The sequence below is a fragment of the Natrix helvetica genome, assembly GCF_964273705.1.
Source record: "Natrix helvetica genome assembly, chromosome: 3".
NCBI classification, from domain to species: domain Eukaryota; kingdom Metazoa; phylum Chordata; class Lepidosauria; order Squamata; family Natricidae; genus Natrix; species Natrix helvetica.
In genome coordinates, this window is record NC_138549.1 from 53298995 (window position 1) to 53323979 (window position 24985).

General features: G+C 42.0%; 2 protein-coding genes and 1 long non-coding RNA gene across 4 annotated transcripts in view; 2 read left to right on the plus strand and 1 right to left on the minus strand.

Moving 5' to 3' along the window:
• POLA1 (DNA polymerase alpha 1, catalytic subunit) overlaps window positions 1–10455 on the plus strand; it is a 511093-nt gene extending 500638 nt beyond the window's left edge. For both annotated transcript variants that reach the window (XM_081949269.1, XM_081949270.1), the window contains exon 37: window positions 7446–10455. In XM_081949269.1, the coding sequence (XP_081805395.1) occupies window positions 7446–7606 (161 nt within the window). In that variant the 3' untranslated portion in view covers window positions 7607–10455. The remainder of the gene's footprint in view (window positions 1–7445) is intronic.
• A 1997-nt stretch (window positions 10456–12452) lies between these two features.
• On the minus strand, window positions 12453–23822 carry ARX (aristaless related homeobox). Its single transcript, XM_081947613.1, has 5 exons — window positions 23524–23822; window positions 21726–22407; window positions 19168–19213; window positions 16247–16584; window positions 12453–13456 (listed from the first exon to the last, which is right to left on the minus strand). The coding sequence occupies exons 1-5, from the start codon at window positions 23714–23716 to the stop codon at window positions 13216–13218; spliced, it is 1500 nt and encodes a 499-aa protein (XP_081803739.1). The 5' UTR covers window positions 23717–23822; the 3' UTR covers window positions 12453–13215.
• LOC309389349 lies at window positions 13324–15284 on the plus strand. Its single transcript, XR_014174935.1, has 2 exons — window positions 13324–13534; window positions 13740–15284. It is a non-coding gene; the product is annotated as an uncharacterized lncRNA (long non-coding RNA).
• Window positions 23823–24985: the final 1163 nt, after the last annotated feature.

The window sequence follows — 24985 nt, forward strand, 5'->3', positions numbered from 1 at the left end:
ATTTGATTGCAGGAAACAGAGTTAAATGTGCAGTAATTTCAAGCACAGTTTGATATTTTCTATAATGAAATATAATGCAAAAAATTAAACATCCAATATCAATGGTTTCTAAATGGTTTTGATATTTATTTTTTGTCATTTTACATGAAGAATAATTTATTTCTCCTTTTAAAGTGTGGGCAGAGTGATTACTAGCTCTCTGTAATGTAATTGTGTTGCATTGATAAAATAAAAATTGTCCTTTCTCTGTGTCCTGATAATGTCCTGATAATGTTCAATTTACAGGCTGGCTTCTCTGCCACCTCTTCACTGCTTTGAGTATTCCAGTTCTCCTCCCTTCCTGCTCTGAGAGCGCACAGAACTGTTTGAAATCCACTGGTACAATTGTCAAATCAATTATTCATTCTCTGCAATTATACTCGCACAAAGAACATTTTGCTGGTCTGAATGATGATTAAATTAACAGCTATTCCAGCTGCCTGATAACATCTAATAGAATATTCATAAGCCCAAAATGGAATGAATTATCTCCATTAACTTCATCATGTTCACTTAATTACATGCTTGTTATTGTATTTACACCTTGTTAGATACCGCTGAAGCTGATCCAGTGGCTGGCCAGGAATTGGAAGCGTCTGTCATGGGGCAGTTGGAGCGCATTTTGTAGGAAATGCTATTTATTTTAAATGCTCCACCTGCTGGGAGCCAAGGTTAGTCAGCAGCACTGAGATGAATTGGGAAACGGGGTGTAAAAAGAAATAATGTGCTTCTGACAGGCTCCGTGGCTTTTAAGTTGCTCTCATTCAGCCACTTCACAAAAAATTATTTTATTCCATCTTTCAGTGATGATGACATGATTGCTTTGGGGTAATCATTTACCATTCTGATTTTATTTTTTGAAGTAAATTGTCTGAAGTAATAGGTTCTTGGAATTACAGCATGTCTTGCTTTTTTTCTGCAGAACTTTATTTAAGCTTGTCTTCCAGCATTTAACCCGAGGCCCCTTTTTCGTTTGATCTTCTAACTTTATTTATACAACACTGCTTAATGATCCTGCAGAATGTCTCCCCCCGCCCCACTGCCCATGTATATACACATTCCCCAAAATAAATAAAATAAATTCTGACCAATATGCTGACAGTATTTTATATCCACAGCAAGGGGGCATGTGCAATTTCTTTTGGAGTTAGAAATACAAAACAGCTTTTTGCCCAACCTCTGATACAATCATTCATCCTATTGAAATAAATTTATCACTTTCAGGATAACTTTGCTCTTGTAAAATATGATAAAAGCACCCTCTGATATTTTCCCACCCCACCACAATGCTCTTTATTCTCTTATAAGTAGCCAGGTTTCTCGACCAGGCCTCCTCACTCACATCTGCAATAACTCTGTTCCATAGCACTGGATGCAGCAAAGGAAAATAGCTCTCCGTGTTGATTTGAATCTGAATTAGACCAAGAATGAATGGACTTACAATCACACTTCTAAATATTTGTGAGATCACTGTAATAAAGCACTGAGACCCTATTTTTTATTCAGCCTAGAAGCTATATTTTTGTAACAGAACAAGGAAAGTGAGGATAATTATTTTTAAGCAAAAGAGACTTGTAGAATAATGGTGGTGGACTTCAGCAGCTAACGGTGATAGTATCAATGGTCTTTGTTTGAAGGGGTTTCTTTGTTGGTAAGAGAGAGATAATTTTCATATATTAAATATATTCTGCTGTCAAAAAATCTAACAGAATAGAAGAATGATTAGCTATTTGAATGGTTATAATATGTCAGATTCTTACTAAACAAAAGAAATGGTGTTCACTACCAGAAGTATATATAAAACAAAAGTTGGGATGTGGTGAAAAATGTATTGAGAGATTTTTGTGGAAATAATAAAAGCTTTAGTGTTAAAATATTGACTGTAGCTTTCCTTGCATTCATTTCATGCATGTAATGTTAAATTAGTGCAGTATATAGTTCACATATGTCTGCAGAGTTATCTATAATACAAGAGTTTGCTGCCCTATTTATGATAATGATACTGGGATTACTATGTTTTGGAACACATTTGTATTAACATCATAAATTAATGTTACTCTTACTACTTTTTAATAATCATTGATATTAAATAGATATTTGGGGGGTTGTAACACTGCTATTTCTTCCTCTTTTATATTGACATAGTAGAAATGATAGACCTATCATCATGGATAAGGGTGCTATATGTTGCAAAGTGGGGAATCGTAATTAAAAAAAGTCTTGCCTTAACTGATTTCATAATTGACAGAATATTTATTTAACTTACTGTAAATTGACACACCTCTAGACAGACAATTATGACTGATTGTATAACATCTGACAGAATCAATTATGACTGACTGTTGTTTGCTATCTTTGCATAGAAATAGATGAAACACAGGTATTTAGAACAAAGTCAGCTGCTAGTGTTCCTGTGTTTGATATAATTAAATACAATAATGTAGGCGAAGTTTTTAAAAATCAGTTTCTAATGGTTTATAATTTAGCATATTCTTTAAATAAAAAGCTAACTAAATAAGAATGATGCACTGACTCCTGAACACACAAGAATAATTGAATAAGAACTGTATGTACCAACCTACAACTTTCTAAATGAAAAATCATCCATTGCTAAAATTCTCCACAGTTTTAGAATTAACAAAAATCAAATAATATTTGAGACAATAAATTAGCAACTTTGCTCATTAATAATTTAATATGAAAAGATTAAGTGTACAGTAACTGGATATAAAATATAAAAATATTCCATACAAGTGAAAGCGAGCCCAAAAAAAGTCTTCTATATTATTTGTGCACTATTTTAATAATGAAAAATTAAATAATGAAAATATTTAGAAGAATGCTAATACATTTTATAAATTCCACATTATCTTCAATTATTAAAATACCAATTGATAAATGTTTAATTTAAATTGTTTTTCTTTTATAGTTTACATCATTCAGTTTAAAACTTAATTGTGTGTGTATTTTGTGTTTAAAAGTTAGAAAATCTTTAGGAAGCTCTTTGTGTGAAAACATTGCATAGTATATATCTTGTTTTGATGTTGTAAAAGACTGTTTGGATTTTTTCTGACACAAATGTAAAGGGTATGGTAGCAGCTGGTATAAAATTGTGTTCTGTCCATATATCTGAATGTTCCACAAGCAATTTCCATCATATAACAACACTGTTCTCAAAAAAGATATACTATTTTATTGATTTAAATTTTATTTAGAAAAAATGAAGTTCTTATATGCATCTCCAAGTTGGATGGTATGGTAGCTTGAAAGTATTGACTGACTGTGTGCTATACAATGGTCACAATTGTCGTTGACTAAGGAGAGCATAGAACGATGCTGGTTGCCATTCTTACTCTGCTGTGTGGCAGCGCAAATAGTCCCCTTTCTAACCAACCTGGTGGGAAAAGTCAATATCCCATCAGTAGACGAGGTAAACACATCAGGAGCTGTGTTGTCTCTTATCTTCCTGCTCTATATTACTACAGTTCTTTAAATCTATTCTCCCCAGTCATCAACTGCACTTCTGTCATTCAAATGCATATACTGCTGCAGTACAAATAAGGTTATAGTCTAGTGGTGTATTTTCTCTTTATTGTTTTATATTTTAAAACAAAATATTCCTTATTAATTTTGCAAAGCACTTTTCTATATTAGCAACATTATATACAGTACATAATTATATGTATATTTAATTTATATAACTATATAGTATAAAAGAATAAATATACACTATATTGCCAAAAGTATTCGCTCACAACTACTTCTGATTATGTGAATGGGTGAGCGAATACTTTTGGCAATATAGTGTATAGTGTGTGTGTGTGTGTGTGTGTGTGTGTGTGTGTGTGTGTGTTCCTACTGTTAGACCTAGTGAGATGGCTGCTTGAAATAGCAATTACAACACGTAGGAGGCAGCAGCAAATGATGGAATGACTAGACTCTTAATGAAAATTAGAGATGCCTGGTATGGCATCTCTAATTTTCTGCTCCCAAATTTTCTGAAGGACACCATTCTATTTCCAGATAATATTATCAGACTAATATTACCAAAGTAAGATTTCATTGTCCATCTTCTGCACATGAATGACAAGATGATATCCCATCCTTTGCTATAGACAGTCAAATTTCTTGGGCTGGCCCTACTTGGTAAGTTAGTCCATCAAGATCATATTTTAGTTGGATGAAAAAAATGACAATTTTGTATATGCAAAAAACCCACATAAAAACATGGTTCTGTCTTCAGTCAAATTATTGTTTAACAACTGCCCCCAGCTTCAGTACTTTCTAGGTGTATAAATTTCAGTTTCCTATATTCTTAATAGCCATGCTAGGGAAGACAAACTAAATTTGATCAAATTTTTCTCATGGTTACTTTTGTTTACTTCATGGGTGTCCATTCTTTTAGCATAACTAGTCCTTTTTTAATCATGTGTGTTAATATATGTATCATAATAAAGAAATGCTAAGGAGAAAGGTAGACACTGCATGAGTCTGCAAGACAGTTTTCACTGATCCATGGTTTAATAAAACAAGAATGGAGTGAAAAGGCTAAAGGACTGCTAATTCACAAATTTCATTCAAGTAAATAAATGCTAATATAAGTTACTTTAGATGTATATTTTAAAAAATGAGGAAGGCACTGTAGGTCTCAGTTGGCCATGAATTCTATTCCTGAGGTATGGAGAGAAGAAAGTGGTTTCTTTATACATATTGTCTTTTTCTTTACTATATTCTTATTTATTCTTTTCTAGTTTTCTTTTTTTCTGAACTTTCTACTTTTTCTTTTTTATTTTGTGTTAGATTTTGTCTTTTTAAATGTAATGATTAATAAAATTATTATTTTAAAAACTAACCCCAAGCAAACCATACAATATATAGAAGTATATATTATATAGGATAAAAAGACTGAGACATGACCATGATGACGTTGCACCCAATGAACTATGAAGACCAGTCATCATTACCACTCATTCAGCAACCATTATGAGTTCAGGTAGTCAGTGAATGAATTGTTAAGTGAGGGTCATATGTAATAGTAAACCTTAATGAAATTTTCTTATTAATTTCCTTAATGTGAAAGTATGGCCCTCCTAGATGTTCATCATGCCTCACCATATGACTAATGATGGAAAATCATGAGATTTACAAACTGAAACAATGTTGCTCTCTTGAGCTAGTAACATCCACTGAATTCATGGAACTTCTCTAACTGTCATAAAATGAGAATGAGTAAAAACAAAAAGATAAATAATATAATCTAGAATTCTGAAAAGCCTGAGCCAGCCTCTCAATCCAGTCTAATTCACAGGCAACATGCAGTGAACATTTACTAGAAGAATTGTTATGTTAGACTTTGGTATCTTAAAACTCCAGTGTCTCGAAATGCTCTGGTACAGTAGTACTACAGCACTGAAGATGTTATCTAGTTGGATAATGAAATATCCACAAGAAAATAATCAAGTTCAGATTGTACTAAGGGCTCCACAATGATCTGCTCTTGTAAATTCCAGTGTATAGGTAATCCCTTCATGCGTTCCCTTAGAGAACGTATGAAGTTACACAATCAGCACCCTCTAGTGCTTATGAACAAGTCTTGAAACTACTAATTTTGCAGCACCACGGCGGATGTTCGCCCTTACAAACAACTGCAGAGGCTCTGCAATATTCGTCCTGCACTTTGCTGGCCAAAACAGCCCGCCCCTCCGATGCTCTGTTTTGGCCTTCACAGGCCTCGCCCGGGACTTTGCCTGTGCAGCTCTAAATGGAGCATCAGAGGGGTGGGCAGGCCTATCCCTACCCTCCAAACCTCCATTTTGGCTTGCAAAATGCTGGGAAAGGCCTGCGCAGGCCTAAACAGAGTTCTGTTTTGGCTGGCAAAGTGCCAGGAAAGGCCTGTGCACACCAAAAAGGAGCTGCAGAGGGGCACATATGACTGAGAGGAGACAGCTTGCTAGATCTTCACACAGTAAGAAACCCAGCACAGCAGATTGGGGGGGAGGCAATTGTGGGGAGCATGGGGTATTTCAGTGGGTCGGGGAGGCCTTGAGTGGTCTTAAGCAGATGGCCTATTTCATCACTAGGTACCCCATGGCCTTTCCCATCCTGAAATACCTCATATGCACTTAATGATCTGTGCATTTGATTAGTGAATGGATCGGCGAAAGGAGGAAATGATCCTGATCAAGATACAAGATTCACTCCCATGAATCCTCAGATTACGAATGGAATGGGCAGGTTCCATTAACTTGAGGACTACCTGTAATCATTTTATATCTATCTGCTGGTCGGTTGGTCTGTCGGTCTACCTATTTCATAACATTAATAAATTGCCTAGTTTTCAGCACTACTATTTTCAGACAGGATGGTAATTTCTGGTAGAAAACAATTTGAAAGGACCTCTGAGACCAAGAAAAACCGCTACCAATTAGTCAACAATCTGATCTAAAGGGATAGCTTGATCTGATATAAGATAGCCTCTTGTAGTAATTCTGGTTCTTCCAGTGACATATAGTTTCAGATTTTGTTTTCTCAAGTTGGTTATAGGCTATCTAGCCATAAAGCCTATTTGTCTGTATATTCCCAAAAAGGTACCTCAATAAAATATGCAACTTGCTTGCTATTCCCACTGAATGTGTTAATGCATATAGCAAAGGGGGAAGGGTGCCTGCAAGTATTTCCTCAAGCACTTTAAAAGTGCATAAATGAATTCATAAGGAGAATTTCTGATTTTCTGATTGCAGCCCTCATAAATGGCTTTTCTAAAAATTTTAGGGGGAAATGTAAGTGGAACAGAATGTTCATTTCACTTTAATAGCCTTCAGAGCATTTCTGTAGGGACTTTTGTATGCCTTATAATAAGCAATTAAAGAAAGTTCCCAATGTCCTCAACATTATAAAGCTCTTCAGTAATTTAGTCAGGAGACAAGGTTCACAACATTGAAAGCAGATGGTCAGATAATTGTGGCACTAAACTTGGTTTTGTTTTCTTTGTTAAACCTCTTTGCTATCAGTTGGTTCTGTGATACAGCTGATTCTGTTCCCTCATTCCTGTTCTTCTCTACCCTCTCTACTCCAATTTATTCAGCATTAATGGGCAAACTAGACTTCCTAGCATTTACTGACAGAAGCTGGTGTACCAATACAGTTGGGCATGACAAGTGGGTTGACTAATTCTTGATGCACCTGATCTGTTTGTAAATAACAAGTATGACACTTACATAAACATGCTGACTAAAGTACTTTTTAAAAATGTTAGCAGGGGAATAGCAAGCTCATCAGCAGGCATCTTGCAAAGAATTATGGGTTTTGAGATCATCATATTTTAAAGAGATAAAAGTTCTGCAAAGCATGGCTAAGAAGTAATTCATTTCCCCCTTCTAATCTTTTAATTTTCTCTATCCCTATAGATGAATTGAAGAAGATGTTGGAAGCCTACAAGGAGGGATACAAAAGGCTGAAGAACACAGTAGACAAATGGTTGTCTATGAGTAGCTATTCCGAAGTAAACCTCAGCAAACTCTTTCAGACATTCAGTATAGTAAAATCTGGGGGCGAGTTCAGTACTTAAAAATGTTGTTTGTGACCTCCGTTTATAGCGGTAATTAATCTTCCTCTTTTTTCTCTTATTTTCTGTTTTCTGAGGCTTTCTAGTATGGCTGTAGATTAAGAAAACTACTTTAAAATCTAAGTTTCTTCAGTACTAAAATATGTAAAAAAAAGCAGATTAAAAGTTGATGAATATAATAAGCAGCTCGCAATTTAGATTTTATAATAGGTTGTTGTTTATTGAGACCTAGAACTGATTTCTTTATAGGCCAAAGAGATTATGTGTTGCAAATTCTTTCAGCTGTTTGAATGTTAGTCATTAATTTCTTGGGAGTCATCAAAATAAATAGGGCAGCCTATTATCATTAGAAGAAGCTAGTTGAGACCAAAATGGAGTAAATTTAAGATGACAAAAGGAATGGCCTTATAGTAAGCAAATAAAGCCATAGAAACGTTATCTTATAATGATTATAATATTTTAATTGCCAATAAACAATTAACAGGTACAACAAAAGTCAATCCAACCTCACTGGCTGGGTCTTTGGACTGGTAAAGGGAGCTGCTGGATTCTATATAGATTTACGTATTCTTAACTTCTATGAGGGTAATAACATTTATTGGTATATGTAAAAGCATTTTAAATGTGGTTGTAAACATTTACACAGTTGAAGGAAATATAATAAAATTATTGGTATAAATATCTGAGTGGTGCATTCATATGAAATACATCTGTGAAACAGAATAATGATATGGGTGAACAAGCCATTTGTACTTTATATCCCCCACTTCTTGCCTGATTGTACTGCCAGATGAATAAACAAATATGGTAGTGATGCCCCATCTATTTCAGCTTTCATTAATACAAATGACAGGCATCAGGTAAAACATTTGTTTTGATTTATCTTGCCTTGCTGAAGAGTGAGTTGCATTGTACCAATAGAACTCCTCTATAAAAATTTTGCATTGGTTTAGGTCGAGTAGCTCAACCCATCTTAACACTGACGTAGGGAGAAATTTCTTTGTTAACAGCTCTGGATTGGGAAGTTTACTTTGTGTTGTTCTGTTTTCCCAGTAAATGATTTTAGTATTGGTTAAGGGAGACTATCATATGGATGGCCATACATTTTAATAATATCTATTACTACTATAATCAACCCAATTACAGTAGCTCAGGCTTTGAGGGATAAAAGCAGAGTTTCCTCCTAAATTAGAATAACATACCATATTTACAAATACTGCATAGGTTTTGGTATAGCCCATGTTCAGAATATTTATTATAAAATGTGAGGAAATGAAAAATAATGTGTATGCATAAACAAGTACATGACATAATCTCAGCAAGACTATAATTTCACATACATTGTTATATAGAATTCTGCAGAAAATTTGAGCAAACATTTTATTTCTACAAATGTAAATTTTATAATTATAAATTTCATAATGGAATTTTGCATTTCTTCTTAATTGCTAGGGAAGATATTTTTGCACCATAAAATAAATAAAGCTAGCTTGTTTAATGCTTTGTTACAAATAAATGTTTAGTCAGCTAAAGCTGCTACTGATATGACTCTTGCTGACTACACAGCCTACTTTGACTCTTTCACCTTATTTTAACAATGGAAAAATGAGAGGTGTAAAGTCATCTTTCTTTGTGTACATCAATCTTTACGTGCATATTAAATAAATTGAACTGTAGAATTACAAAACCAAAAACAAGCCTGAGTTCATCAGAGAAAGCTGGGTTCTGTTATTCTCCTTTTTCTGTGTATATTAAAAATAAACAGCGAAGTTATATTGATGGACAGGGAAGGGGGTTTTAATACATAAGCTTAGAAGCCAGCCTTCACAGTTCGTATTTATTAAAAGAAAGAAACCTGATGAATTGTTTCATCTTGTGCCAGAATCATTTCTTACTGGATAAAAATTACTTTTCTATTTCCCAACTTCAGCCTATTTTGATCTTGCCTCCTTTGCTTCTCTTCTGTTGACCACCTAAATATTTCTTAATTGAACCACTCATCCTGCACTCCTCTTATAGCTGTTTAATAGATTAACTCATCTGTGCCAGCTTCAAATTTCAGATTAAAATTCCTTCATCCTGAAGGCAGCATTATCAGGTTGTTGGAGGCTGTTTTCAAACCTAGGTTTTGAATAGCAGCGTCTCTGCATTAATTTAACCACTAAGCTAATAAGTAGGTTTCGTTTTGTTATGCTAAGCTTTATTGCTTTTCTTTTGATCAGAATAGTGTTGTTGAGCAAAGCAGCAGACAAGGCATTCTTTGATGAGGGAATTAGTGCTCTATTCTTCCTCTATTATTCATAGCACAGTGGAATATGTAAGTACCTGAGGGTGTCAAAGGAGAGCAGGCTCTATTGCAAAGTGTTCGCCTTGTTTCTCTCAATAGCTGACTATGAGATGATAAACTGCTTAATACACTGCACTAATTGGATGAGAGCAAAAAGAGATGGGAATTAAGGCAAGGCAAAAAGAGAGAGTGCTACCAGCCTTCATTCACTCTTTTACCACTTTAACAGCACCAAAGGAGGCATAAGCTTTCTATAAGCAGGCTAGAGGTTTTGTGAAGAGATAAAATGAACCTGTTAGTGGATTCAAGTAATACACTAATTATTGCACAGTATAAATACCACTACTGGTTTTATAACATGAAGGTAAACTTCTTTTGAGATGGTTATAGGATTGCTTGGCAGTAATATAAATCCTAATAAGGGACCAGAGTAATAACCCCCCTGCAGAACAAAATTGCTGCCTGCAGAAGTATGATTCTGGCTTTTACAATGATTTCTGTAGAATGAATAAAAATGACTGAGTGACATTTCTTAATGCATAATAGCTTGATAATGATTCCCTTTTCTTTAAAGTAAAACATGCACTTCAAACTTTACTGTTAATCATGTCCAGGTCTTTTCTTTGTATAAAAAATATTTTTGTACCTATGGTGTTTTAAAATGTATATACTCCAAAATGTATATGTGTATAAGATGGTGTCAGTTAAATTTATGGTTATTTGGAAGAATTTTCCAGTTTGTTTATTTAAAAAAACATGCTGAAGAGCCCACTCCATGTGTATAAATGCAAATTCTGAGAAGAGTAGCATCCACGGAAGGAATTTTTGCATTCTCACCATACAGGCCTTCCATTAGAGCCATCTCAGTGAAGCCTTTTCTCTTTGCAACATTTATCAAATGTCTCTTTGCAACATTTATCAAAAGTCTTCCTTTATGGGCAAGCCATCGCCTGTTTTAGCTTATTGCAGTGCTGTTATATTGTGATCAATTCCTTTCATTTCCTGTTAGTTGACCTAATATGTATGTATATGTTGGGTGGAGGTGGCAATGGGAATATATAATGCACACATGAAAGGTGTTGCACTGTACAACCATTTCTTATTCATATAAGCATCAATTTATAACTAAGCAATTTAGGAGAAGTTGGCTTCAGTTGTTTCTGGTGAATTACCCAAACTGAAAGGGTGTTTCCATTTTTCGCCATTGAACTTATTCAGAAAACACAACCCTTGGATGTACAGAAGGGTGGGGGTGGGGGGTGGAGTGTAGAAAAGTGTCTTAGAAAAAGAAAAGAGAGCAGGGAGCTCAGCTTTGTGAAACTTCCTGGGAAGCCTTAGGTGGGATTTACGGAAGGCCTTGTTTTACCTTCCTTACCTTGCCGGAGCCCCATTCAATGCTGAAAAGCCTGGTGCATTCTAGCAAGGGCCCGAGCCAGGAAAGGGAAAGGTCGTGGGTTTTGGTGGCCGCTTTGAGGGCTTGTCAGGCTCTCTTCTAATCCGGGGAAGATCGAAGTTCCTTTTTGAAGCGCGCGCCAAGGGCAAGCTCCGTCGCCACGGCCGACTGTAAAGCTCCAAAAACACCCCAGCTGCGGAAGAATAGGGGCCCTTTCACTGGGTGGGGTGTTGTTTGCAGCAACCGAGTGACCATGGGATTAGGAGGTTGGTAAACCAGGGGCTCAGAGGTTTTTCAATGGGACGGCGATGTAATCCTTGGAGGCAATTTCACGCGATTTGCTTCAGCTCCATGGCAGGTCAAATGTCTTGGAAAAAGGAGAGAACGGGCTGGGGGAGGAAGGCGCTCAGCCGCGGCTACTGTCCGACTCCCGGAAAGGGACAAGCAGCATCTGCCGCTCTTGCCAGTAGGAGCGGTAATGGCTGGGGCAAAATAGCGCAATTTTTCTTCCCCCTCTGGGACTGAGGAAAGAAAAACCCGATGTGTGGCGAGCCTCACTTCGTTCCTCGGAGCTTGGTCCTGAAAAGTCCCGCCAAATTTCCAGGCAAGAGTGAGGCCATACAGCCCAGCGGCCTCTGACAGCGCTCAGTTTCACATCTCACCTAGCCTGTATGTGTAAGGGCTCCGAGCGGGCGCCAAGACACCTCCATCTCCTCATTCCCTACAGTTGCTGGCTGGTACACGGCCCCGGCCTCGGGACAGGCCGACCTGATCTACAAGCCTACGCTTAAGGATGGAGGCCGCTAAGCAGAAGCCTTCCAAGTCCCTCCCAAAGTCACCCTTGTGAGGAGACACATTTTCGGCGAAGGATGGAACGAAAACGGATCGAGAGGGGGAGAGGCGCGCGCACACCATCTTTACTCACATTTAAAGCGGAATAAAAATGTCCATTGAAAAGGATGGAGTAAACGTTCCTTGTTAGAATAGCCAAGATGTTGATTTGGGAATAATTCTTGGTTTTAGAGTGCATTTAATATGACTGATGCTCTACAGGCCACTCCCTGTTATTAGCATGATTGTTTTCAATGACACTCAACCTCCAGGTAGCTTTTGGAATTATTGATAAACGTGCGGATATAGAAAGATATATTTATTTTCTATGGGTAACACTTTCCCACTTAATCGCAAGGAAAAGTGAGAGCAATAACATTACACAAGCGTACGTTTCCGATGGCCTTTCTCTGGCTTGTTGGCATTCTCTTTCGGGGTTTTGGGAAACTCTACAATTAATAAGTTAAAGAATTTGTACATAAATATTTGTCTAGGGTCCCTATAATATCTACAACACGGAAATCTACAGAAATGACAAACTTATACAAACACTACACTGAGTGCAATTATTATATAATATTTCAAATATACAAAGCTCGGTTTTTTTTCTTTTTCTTATTTTTTAATAACAATGGTATGTACAGTATCGAGTATCACAGTATAGTAACTTAAACAGTCCATATGCTAGCATTATATTTCCCTTTGGTTTACTATAAAACCCTTGGTTGATATGATTGGTGGACAAGAGACCAGACCCACCCCTCCCCAAGTGCTTTACTTGGCTTTGACCCAGCCTTGGCTCTGTCAGCAAGTATCTTTTCTCGGTCGTTTTCTTAGCAACCTCACCAACCTCCCGGTCTTCTCTCCAGCCTCCCGCAACTCGGGCAAGTGCTTTCCCGACCAAGTCGCCGATTTAGCAAGGAAAAAAACTCCCGGCCGAGGAAGGGTGGACTCCTGCGGATTGGCCCAAGGGAAGCCGCAGAAGTGGCGCCTCCCCGCCTTCTGGCCCCTTCCAGAAAGCGTGTGTCCATTGGCTTCCCTCCCGTTTTGGTCTTGGATTCGTGCCTCGGCCGATTCGCCCACCAACCCCCTGGGAGCGGCTTAGCACACCTCTTTGCCCGCGCTGTTCCCGGGGAGGATATTGAGCTGCGTGAGCTGCGCCGCGTGCTCCTTGGCTTTCAGGCGCAACGCCGCAATGCTGGAGGCGCGCCGGTCCGCTGCCGCGGTGGCCGGGTCAGAGAGGCCGCTCGATTGCACGGCGTTGTCCACAACAGGGGCTGGCTGTCGCAGCAGAGCAGCCGCAGTGGAAGCGCTAGTCAGCGGGGCCATGGTGGAAAAGAGCCTGCAAGCAAAGGAGACGCGGAACAGTCAGTCTTAAGATAGCCGAAAGTCCCGCAGTTGCTTTTATGGTGGCGAGAAGGTGCTGCCATTCGGTTTCAGTTTTATTCTTTTTGTAGGACAGACGGATTTTCAGAGCTCCAAAAATCGGGAAGGCCACAACTTGCCAACCTCGAACTGGAGGAGCCTGATTAGGAAATTGCAGGAGAACGAGGAAGTCTCTTTTTGCGTTCGCTTTCTGGCCTCCTCCCGAACCGGGGACTGAATCCCGCATTTCCCCTATTTAGGGCGCCTCTTCTGCCTGCTTGCACGCTTCTGACGGGACAGCCTTCACGAGCCCTTCTGAACCCGAAAGTTGTGGGAGGAGACTCGAGAAAGAGGAAGATTGAAAACCCCCGATGCCGGCGAGCAGAGTCGCGTTTATAGGTTGGTAGGTCGGTCGTGTATTGGCGACAGTAGCTCGCTTCAAGAAACTAGCAATAGATCGAAACTGGCTTGCACGGAGGGCGAGGCTAGGCAACAAGACAGATGTTGGCTGCCTCGGCTCTTCTCGCCCCTTCTCTCCAACCTACGACTCGGGTGGCTTTCGATAGACGTTAACTGCGCTACCCTAACTTGCGCTCGCCCTCTTAATTAGGGTGTCCGTCTGTGGCAACCCTGGTCTGTCTTATGAGAAACCTCCCGGCGCCCGGATGCCCAAAGCGGCACCCGCCTCTCGGCTTCGCTGCCGCGCAGATCCCCCTCCCCAGCGGGGAGTGCCGTTCTAGCGGATTGCCTCACAGCGGAACTCCAATTACGCTCCGGCAACGCCTAGCAATGACACAATCTGTGGCATGCTTTCCCTACTTCTTTTTTCGCCTGTGTTTCTCCCGGTACTATTCAGCTGACCCCCTTTGACCGGCACGTCGAGAGACATGAGCTCTCCATTAACCAAGGAGGTGATTACTGACATCAGCGCGGCGAGGAATTGAACTACGAGCCTGGAAGGCAACGGGAGGGACCAACTAAGACCAAACTGGCTAGACTCTGGGACAGGCTGCCGAAGCTGGCACCTGGTTTCCGTCTGGAGTGGCTTCTGTCCCCAGCTCACCCGCCGTGCTCAGTGAGAGGCTTTATACAGTTCAACTCAGAATGGCCGCCCTGGTCTTGACTAGACTAAACTTCTGTAGCCTTTCGTTTGCAGAACGGAGGCCTAGAGCAACTGCCGGGGGGGGGGGGGTTTAGACCTGCAATACTAATCTTTCTCAACTTGGGAACCTCGTGGTTAGTCCCGCAGCTCTGGGGGATCTGATAGGTGTAGTAGATAGAAACCGAAGCCGTTTGAAATCGCCTGCACGCCTTCCTAAAAACGTTGCTTGTTAAGAGCAAAGAGAAATCTCGCTCAAGAGGATGAGAGGAGGGTTTTTTTTCTCCCTGAACCCACCCTGCTCCTTTACTTTCATGCTGCCCATTAAAATATGTTCAGCGAGCTTTTTGCAACTACTTTTTCAATGTTTTTGGCGGGAGAAAGCGAGCTACAACACCAGGCTACGTAGAGTTTAAAGAAAAGCATTACAGTGCGGGAACAGCGTGATCAGTAGGTGGCGTAGTAACGTTTGGGAAATCGAATCACTCTACTTGTAGAGAGGAAGCAGAAACAGTTTCATTTTCATTGGTAGACATTCCCCGCCCCTTAAAATCTTAATTTAACTTGGATTTCCATTCATCCTTCAAAAGATAATTTTTTTTAAGTGTCGTCGTACCCCAATGAATACATTTTCCCTTTATTCTCCTGTTAATATTTCCCTTGTATTTTCATCTTTTCAGTTTTAATAAACTCGGTACTGTCTCGTTGTCTATTTAATTAGCTACAGGCTTTTTATTTCATTGTTTGAATTTATCTAAGAAAATGCAACTACAGTATCGCCCTTCCCCCTGCCTGATTTATATTTTTTCTATCCACTGATTGCCGTCCAAGCTAGAGAACTTGGCTGCCTCTCTCGAACACAGTTTTCAGTTGCACTGAGTTTAATTAAATATGGCCCACCTATGATTTCCCTCTCCCCACTTAATATCGATGTATATTGCAGTTCTTTCTGTAAGCATTTGGAGTAAACTACTCTTATAAAAGGGAAATAATTCCCAGCCTCTAGATTATTGGGGCAGAGGGATACCCAACTTCTAACATGTTTAAACTTAAATCGTCGAAACGCACTTGCCAAAGCTTTTATAAATCGCTGTCCAATTAGAACATAGAAAATCAGACGTTCGCACGAGGTGTTTTTTTTCCCATCAAATCCATAATTTTAAAAAACAGGAACTCCTGAAATGTGCAACCCTCCCCAAAGAGGCTGAACTCTTACAGCCTCCCAAATGGAATTCTTTAGCTACATGAGGTGAATAGGTTGGACCACCATTCCTACGGCAGCCAGGCCTACATTGGGTACAGAGAACTTCCGAGTGATCACAGCCAGGGCTAGACAGCAAATCTGGGAGGTTGAAAAGGGCACATCCATCGCCCCCAAGCTTTCATGGATTTAATCTTGGCACTGAGAATTCTTAGTTTTTTTTAATGTCCGTGTTCCAAATCCTTAGGTGGAAAGGTTCCACCCATCTTCCACAAGAACCAACTTTCCCCTAGCTCCTCCCCTTTGACTTCAGAAATAGGTGCTTCTGGATCTACACAGCACATGCGTACTCCTAGGAAATCCCCTCCAACTTTACCCTTGTACCGCGGGACAAGTTCAGCATCTATTCTGTGATCCTCCGCTGACCAATTGGGGGGAAGGCACCAGGTGCGGGGTGGGGAGTTTACCTGCCAAAAGCTGGGCTGATGAAAGCCGGGTGCCGAAATACAGCCGCTCCCAGGAAAGTGCTGAGGCCTAGCGGGGTGCTGCTGGGGGGCAAGGCTGCAGAGCCCGGAGGTGGAGGTGGGAGGCTGGGAAATGCGGCGGCGGCGGCGGCGGCGGCGGCGGCGGCCGTCCAGGCAGAGTCGAGAGCTGGGTGGTGAGGAGGGAAAGGACTAGCATCAAGGTAGGGACTGAGCGGATGAGATGCCGGCAGCGGGCCAGGAAAAGGAAGGCCGGGTGGGTGGCTTTGAGCACCGGCCTTTTCCCTCTTCCGCCATTTGGCTCTCCGGTTCTGGAACCAGACCTGGAAGCCAAAAGAAAACAAGGGGCAAGGCGATTAGTAAGCGCGGCCCTTTCCGCTCCTGCTCCTCGGCGGCCAGCAAACGATCTTCAGAAGCCCGATCACCCGGTCACTGAGACATTGCAGAGGACAGCCAACAAGAGACCGGTTCTTAACCTTGCCAGAACCGTCCAGCAGGGGAAGAGGTGAAAGCTTGCCTGGGTAGTTACTCCAGAAAGCCACCCAGTAATCTACTTTTCCCGCAGAGGTAGAAATAAATGCCCCTCCATCTCCTGGAAACAGTTAAGAAATCTGTCTAATAGACTGGGTTTCTCATCTATTCTCTAGAGGACGCGAAGCAAATTGGTCCTCTTATTAAGAGAAGTAAGCCAAGGCTACAGGGTGAATGGATCAAAAGCTCCTTCACTCTGTATAAATCCAAAACAAAGGTTCACAGCGGTAGAAAGTCACCTAAATTTGAAATAATGAGCAGCTTTTTTATGGTTTCCTGAGAAATCAGCACTGCAGATATCTAAATTAAAGATTCTAACAGATAGAGACTGACTTATTCTCAAGTTTTCCTATTCAAAAGTTTAAAAAAGTTGTTGTAAAAAACTACTTTTAATTATATCATTAATGCAGCATATCTTTTTTAACCTTTTTTTGGGGGGGGGGGGGTTAGACTATTAGCCCTGGCTGGTAAATATACATCGTCCTTCTGTCTTCAATGTATAAAGGAAACTCTTGGACATATATAAACAATAAATTATTCTGATTATTTATGTTCTGCTGATGTCTATTTTTTATCTATCCCTTTAAAGCAGACTGAGCCATCAGAATGAACTTTTAAAATACATTTCTCTTAGAAATAGGCACTTTGTTACTGGTTCTCTATTGGAGGAGTTTCTCTGATGTAGTCTTTTTCTCTCTGCTCTAGATCTGCAATTCCCAGCCATCCTCTGGTAGCCTCGCCAATGACTGGGGATAGTGAATGGGAAGTATATACTACTGCGTAAGACACATGCTGCAATATTCAATAAGCGATATCTAATGTTTCCTGATGTTTTTAAAACTTCACATGTAACTTTCCCTATCCTTCCCTTTCTCAGTGCCAAATGTTTTGGCAAATGTTTGAATGCTTTTGGCAACTTAGGTGGCAGGTTAAACATATTAAAGACTTTGATACTTGAGAGAATTAATAACAGTAAATAATCTTTTGCAGCTATTCATCTGCAGCATTATTAACAATCTCTGTAGGTCTGCCCTTCCGCTATTATTTCCCGAGAAAGAGCAAAAGAGAAACCTGTCCATTCCTATGTTTTTTTAACCAAAACTTGGCTAAATGAATTTCCATAAAGTAACTAATATTTTTTTATATCAGATATTGGCATATTTTGTCCTGTTGTAAAGTGATGTAGCATAGCCACATTAACAATTACAACAATGTGAAAGAACAGTAAATGAGAATTTGCTCTCTAAGAATTTTGATTCCACTTCCACCAAATAAAATTTGGGAAACAGAAAAAAGGAAAACATTATAGGTGGCAAAAAAATGTGACTTCCTTGCATAGCTCTGATTTGCTCTAATCACCTCCAAGAAGGCCCTCCTTATAGCCCTACCACAGCCAGCCCAGGAACTGAGCATTAAGGCAATGAAAATGTTGGTATCTTCCAGTGCGCCTTTCCTGTTTCCAACTCAATTAACAATGTCCCCCCACCATTCTGCCTCATTGAATTAATGTCTGAGTATACCCAAAGGTAAACCAAATGATTCTAATAATTCATATTCTCCTTAATTACATCTTCTCCCATGAATGAGAACAAAGGGAGGGTGAGAAAGAAAGACGGTGATGGGGGGAAGGGTGGGTGTCTCAGTTTCTTGCTCACTCTCTTTTTTAGTTATTTAACTTTCCCACGACTCATTCCCCTGAGCTGAAAATCCTGAGTTGCTGTCACATCTCTGTTTGACAATAGAGAAATGTGTCAACAGAGAGGAGGGAACTGAACTCTTCATTAGCTCCTCTAATGCGAGAAGCTGTTGTGTATTAAATGAGCCATATGGAATTTATGATGCTTTTGCTGCACTTGGCTTTCTGTGTAAAGTGATTTGCTCAGCACAGAGCCCAAAGACCAAGCCATCTGTTAGGGGGTATGGTTGCAGAGGCAACTCTGCCTCCCACCCAACCTACTTGAATTACCTAGCATGCTCAAGCCCAAAAGGAAATCAGGAGTAGTAGCTGGCTCTCAGAGATTGGGGCGGGGGTTGAGAAGAAAGCACCCTGTTCTCTTCTGAGTCCTCTTTGCTCTTGCACCAACATGCCTGGCTTGCTCTTTGAGATATTTTTGGAGAGGCTAAAAATTGCCATAAGTGTTAATTGCAGTGGGGAAAGAAAGGAAGGTTTATTGGGGACTTCCTGGACATTGTCTCCGAAAGAAAAAGGAGAAGCACCGCAGTTCCCTCCATTTTTTAAACTTAATTTGGGGTGGACGAAAGAGGATGAAATCAATAATTAAGCATTTCGTTTTGCCCTACTGAGAAGCAAGCTCCCATGTCCAACTGATATCTGGCCCCCACTTCAATTTCCAACCCCTCCCCCTTCGACTCACCTGCACTCTGGCTTCAGTCAGATCCAGGCGCATCGCCAGCTCTTCCCTGAGAGGGAAAGAAGTACAAGACAGGTGCTCAGGTGAATCTCTGAAGGGGTCCGGGAACAGGTATAGTGAGGTAGAAGCTGCAGAAGTCCATGGTTCAGTTCGACCTTCTCATCTCTTGCTCAAATCAAAGCAACTACATCTGCCCAGCTCCACATCAAATTAGGCCCTGCCTTTTGTCTTAAAGTCTTTTGGTGGTGGTGGGATATCCCACACTTTGAGGTTTCCCTGGACCATCCTTCATCTCCGTTCCTGGGTCAAAGCTGGAAATATTTTACCCTAAGCGTCAAGCTCGCTAACTGGTATCAGATGGTCCAGATAGGCTTTACCTGTTGATTTTCCCCAAGCTCAATTTACTTTCTTACTATTCCCTTTTTCTCCACAAAGAAAGAACGTGCGAAAGAGGGCAGCGTTCCCCAGAAGGAGTCAAGTCCGAGCCCACCTCCTCTCTGACATCTCCAGCAAGGCCTTTAACGAAGGCATGGAACCTCCAAATACCATGCTGCAGCACAGGGGAGATCCATTGAGCTGCAACAGGAGCCCTTCATTGCGGTGATTATTGCAACAATTAAAGCAAATCTGAAACCATTAGGATGTTAGGGAACTGCTCACAATCTGTTTACTTCGAATTCGGGCGACTCCCGGGATAATTGGCTCTCCCTCCACTCGGAAGAAAAGCACAGTGCCGCCAAAGTGGGAGTCTGGCCGGACTCGAGGAGAAAAAATAACCAGCCCCTTCGGGCTGCCAAAAAGGAAGCCCCCGGACCGATCTGCAGGAACTATTTAAAAAACCCAGTACATTTCTCACTGACGTGTGTCCGGGGCAGTGGAAAAACCGACATCATCCCCCATTTTCATATATCGGGATTTTGGCACTGGAATCAGATTTGTTTGGTGTGCTCCGCTGGCCCATTTCCAGGGAAAAGACGGAACGGTTTTCTGGGTTCTGACTAGGCTAGAAAGGTAGTGCGCATATCAGTGACGAAGATTGGCACTGTAGCACCACAACCGAGTTTGACTGACGGTACAGAATAAGCAGCTATAAAAGGCTAGCCTTAGCAAGGGATCCGTCAGTTTCTTTCTATCATCCAAACGCAGCCCCTTTTCTGGAGGAAATATCATGCACTGTAGCAGGTTAACGAATTGAAAGGGGCATCCCTCCCTCCCCCTTTCTCTCTTCCTCAGAAGAGAATAAAAATAGAGAAAGAATCCCAGGCAATTGATAACAAGGATAAGATCAAGTAAACTCCCGACTTTACAGACAGTTTCTTCCTTCGCACCCAGGGAAATTGCCTACGAACTTGGTAGAATAAGAGCTCGCTCCGGCAAAGAATTCACGCCTTTTGCAATTCAATGAGTATACCCCCCCCCCCCCGCTTCATTGCCCTTTAAAGGAAGGGACTGGGTTGAGTTTTATTAGCAGCGCCTATTTTGGTTTATCTGTTGGCAATAGATTGGGAGCATTTGCGCTCCGGCAAAAAAGGAAGGAATTAGTAAGGATTAAAACGATGAGTTAAGCTCGCCCAAAGCAAATCTGAAGCTAAGGAAAGGCGAAGATTTTCCCTCTCAAAATGCAAATATTCAGGAAGCCATTTTACTAAATATTTGGATGGAGGCTGGGACCGAAAGTTCCGCCCAGCTCTTCAGGAAAATTCGGTAGTTCTCAGCTTGACCGGAGTTTCCTTTCTAAACTGATGCGCATCCAAAGAATAGCAACAGATTTCTCGTCCCCAGTTCCAATTTTTCCATCTCCTATTCTCCGGACCCCGTCCAGAAATTACTACCGTCTGCGAGCAGGCAAGCAAGCCCTTGCAGCCTCTGCCAAAATGCTCTGGCCGAACACTGCCGCCTCGTTCCATATTTTTAGCCTTCGAAAGAGGAATACTTTGATCTTTTCCTATCTGTATGAATGTGACTTCCATCGAGAGGGCAGCTTTCCAGCTTCAAAGGAAAACTGTGAAACTGATACCTGACAGACTAGCCAGAGGATCAGTGCAAAAATAGATTGGTTTGGCAACGATGTGGCCAAAAATTCGGCCACACCTATCCTTGGCAGCTTAAACGCCTGAAATCCATCGGAGAGCTTGGCACGGTAACTTGTAAAGGCCGCTGAATTTGGGGAAAAGTGACTGGCCAAAGCTCGGGAATAGCGGAAGGGAGAAGCAAAGCAGGGCACAAGAATGTGTTTTGTGGAGGACGACCCGAAGAATATCTGTGACCCGCATTTCCTCTTCAAATCTTTTCCCCCGCTTTCCAGCCCTGCAGTATCCTTTCTTATGCCTACCTGTTTTCACCTTCCCTTTCCTTCTGAACATATACATGCAAAACCCGAAACAAATATTTAAAAAACTTTCGCCCCAGAGGATTTTATGCCCAGTCGATCCACCTTTCTTGATCTTGCAGCTCTTTTCTCATTCCTAAGAGTTCTTTCGACGTTCCATCCTAATCTAGAAATCCCTTCCCCCCCCTAGAGCCGCTTGGCGGCTAGCTTGTCTCAGTAGTTCATTCCCTACCTGGTGAAGACATCTGGGTAGTGGGTCTTCTGGAAGGCCCTCTCGAGCTCCTCCAACTGGTAGCTGGTGAAGGTGGTGCGATAACGGCGTTGCTTCCTCTTGAGCAACCCTTCCTCGGAATCACTGCCCGCCGACAGGCACACGCTGTCCTCACCATCCTTGCAGTCGGCCAAATCATCTGCAGGGAGCAGCAGCTCCTCCTTGGGCAAGTCGCCGGCATCCTCGCTTCCCATCGCCGTAGGCCCCACGCCAGTCCCACCCGCGGACCCCGAGCTCCGGCGGGCATCTTTGGCCTCGGTTAGTAGTTCATCGTCCTCGTCCAACTCCTCATCCACCTCCTCGGCCTCCTCTTCCTCCTCTTCCTCCTCTTCGTCGTCGTCCTCCTCCTCCAGCAGTTCCTCCCCTTGGCTTGGCCTACCGTCGGAGCTGCCGCCACCTCCAGAGCTCCTCAAGTCCTCGAGGGTACGAGCGGTACGTGCAAAGGGCGCATTCTCCCGGTAGGACTTGCTTCGACTGATGCTGACCTGTGGCGCCTGGCTGATCTTGAGAGAGTCCCACGACGAAGCGGTTGCCTCGGCCCGCGCCAGCAATCGGCCCCCACCAGGCCCATAGAGGCGGCGCAACTTGGGCGGCAGATGCAGCTCGCCCATCTCGAAACCGGGTGGGCTGCCCTTGCCAGGTCCTGCCAGAGACAGAGACATGCACAGATCGTCAGTCCAGTAGCTATAGATTCTTTGGCTTCTTGGCAAGAGGGACCCCTCCTGCAAAAAGTCTCAGCGCGAGTCATCCCAACCCATCTTCCTCCTCAGCTGTCTAGGTTGAGTCAATAGGACCCAAGGAATTCCGTTAGAATCCAGGCAATTCCTCATTTCTGTAATAGCAGACAAAGTCTGTTTTGTTCATAAACAGATTTCAGGCAGGTTTACAGAATATAGAACCAAGCTTACTTATATTTGAAAGCAGCTGCAGCAAACAGCACTGCAGGAGAACATCTCCCAACCTCATTTTGGTTTCAAACATTATTACTTTCAAATACCAACTAAAGGGAGTCTCCCTCCTCTAAATGGCATCTGACACCTATGGGGTTCTGTCAACTTAATTTCCACATTTCTTTGGAGGTAGCAAGACAGACCCGTCCTTGAAGCCAAACCTGAAACTCCAGATCGGAGAGCAAGTGGTTTAGAAGAAGCCGAATTCTCTTTCTTTCTCCCTTCATGAAGAAAATCAAAAGGGAGAAGGGAACATTTAATTTCCTACAAGATTTGGACACTGAACTGGAGTGCCCTCCTTCCGTCACCCAGATGCTTTCGCCTTTAATCTAGGCCTGGCAGGCAAAGGCGCTGCCAAGTTGGAGAAAATACTCGCACAGAACTCTTGACAACGGTTGACATTTGCCATCACAACGCCACCCGTACAAACCCGTAAAATGAGGAGAGCAGAAAAAGAAACCCTCTGTTTTGCATCCAGCCCTCCGCCTCACCCCGCCTTCTCCCCGAATAGTGTAAACCTTGCTAGGATTCAGTCCGGTGCACCGGAGAGAGAGATACTGAGACAATAAGGCGCATGGGGAGCGGAATTCTTCGGGACGTGATTCAGCCTTCAACTGTCTGACTGCTCAACTTGGGACTGCCCGAGTTTGGGATACAGTTACTTACCGTAGAAGCGCCTCCTCCCTATGCAATCCCTGGGCCAAGGGTGGAGTGGATGGGATCAGACGATATTCAGGACTGCGGGTAAGACTTTCATTTCTTCGAACCTATGTTCCCACCCTTTTCCACCCTCATTCCATCCTTCTCACCTTGCCCTGCCTTGTCCGGCTCCGTCCGGTTGGCCAGAGGCGACAGATTAGGAGCTGCTCCTAGCAGCCGCATCTTGCAAGGGCTCCTCCTGCCCAGGATGCTGTCGATGCAATAGGAGGAGAGCAAAGTTGGCGATTTACTTTTGCATTCGGGCCCCTCGGAGCAGCTCTCTTCTTGGTATTGGCTGCTCATGGCTTTGCCTTGCTTGCACTCTCCCGGGCCGTGCGGGGGTTGAAGTTTGGCTGGGGTTGGTACCCCTCCCCCCACTAAGCAGCAGCTGAGGCTCGCCCCTCTTCCTGCCCAGGACACGAGGAACCAGGGTAGTGACTGCGCTGCAATCGCTTAGCTCTTGATTCCCTCTCCTCCACGTGCTAGAAGGCGCGCTCTGATTGGCTCTTGCCAGAGGCTGGGCAGCCTCTGGCTTCAGACCAAGGCAAAATGCGGCCTGGATTATGGAGAAGAAGGGGAATGATACAGGTTGTTCCAAGTTGGGTGCCTTTCCTGGACATCCTTCTTGCTGTAACTGGCAAGAAGAACTGAATCACTTTTTCCATGAAAAGGAAAAGACAACCCCCCTTCTCCCCGAATGCTAGAAGGAATGGATAGGATGATCCCATTTACAGTACAACACATCTCGACTGCATTAACTAAACGTAGAAACTTGTTTGCTTCAATTATATTTTGCTTACAAATTTAATTGCAATATTCAAGATAGTTTCCCGTTATTAATTTTAAGAAATACATTATTGAGACTTAGATTTTTGAATGAATCACTGGATTAATCATTACTTTCAGTCGTTGATTTTCTTTACAAAGCAAAACTAATAGTAATTTAGAGTGCAAACCCGAGCGTATCCATTCAGAAATCGTTCATGTTTTATTTCTTGGGCGCTGCGTTTAGAATTTCATCCTTCACATGAGAATGTACATACAGACTGTAAAGGTTCACACACTAATATTTATCTAGACAAAAAACCATTTACAATTAAGAGGATAAAGCAGCCGACAAACTGAGAGGAGAAAACTTGGCAGATCATCCAAACCAGCACATTATGGACTTCGTTATGTGCTGGTAATATGTAATTTTAATTGCTGTGGGTAGGAAATATAAAACACAGATCTTCATTACCCTTCCTTCCTTCCTTCCTTCCTTCCTTCCTTCCTTCCTTCCTTCCTTCCTTCCTTCCTTCCTTCCTTCCTTCCTTCCTGCCTTCCTCACCAAAGCAAATCCGGATCTACCTAAGATTAAAAACGAGCATCGTTGGAACAAAGCGGCACCTCCACTAAAATAATAAAACAGGGGAATTTGGAACCCAGCTATAGAGCGTATTCACCCCGGAGACAGAGGTCAAGGCTCCCAATTAAAGTTGGGCAACTGGGAAAAGCCTTTCACTTTTTCTAAAATAAGAACTCTTTCTTTTTGATCTACACGTTTTTGCTGCTGTTGTGCAAGAACCCAAA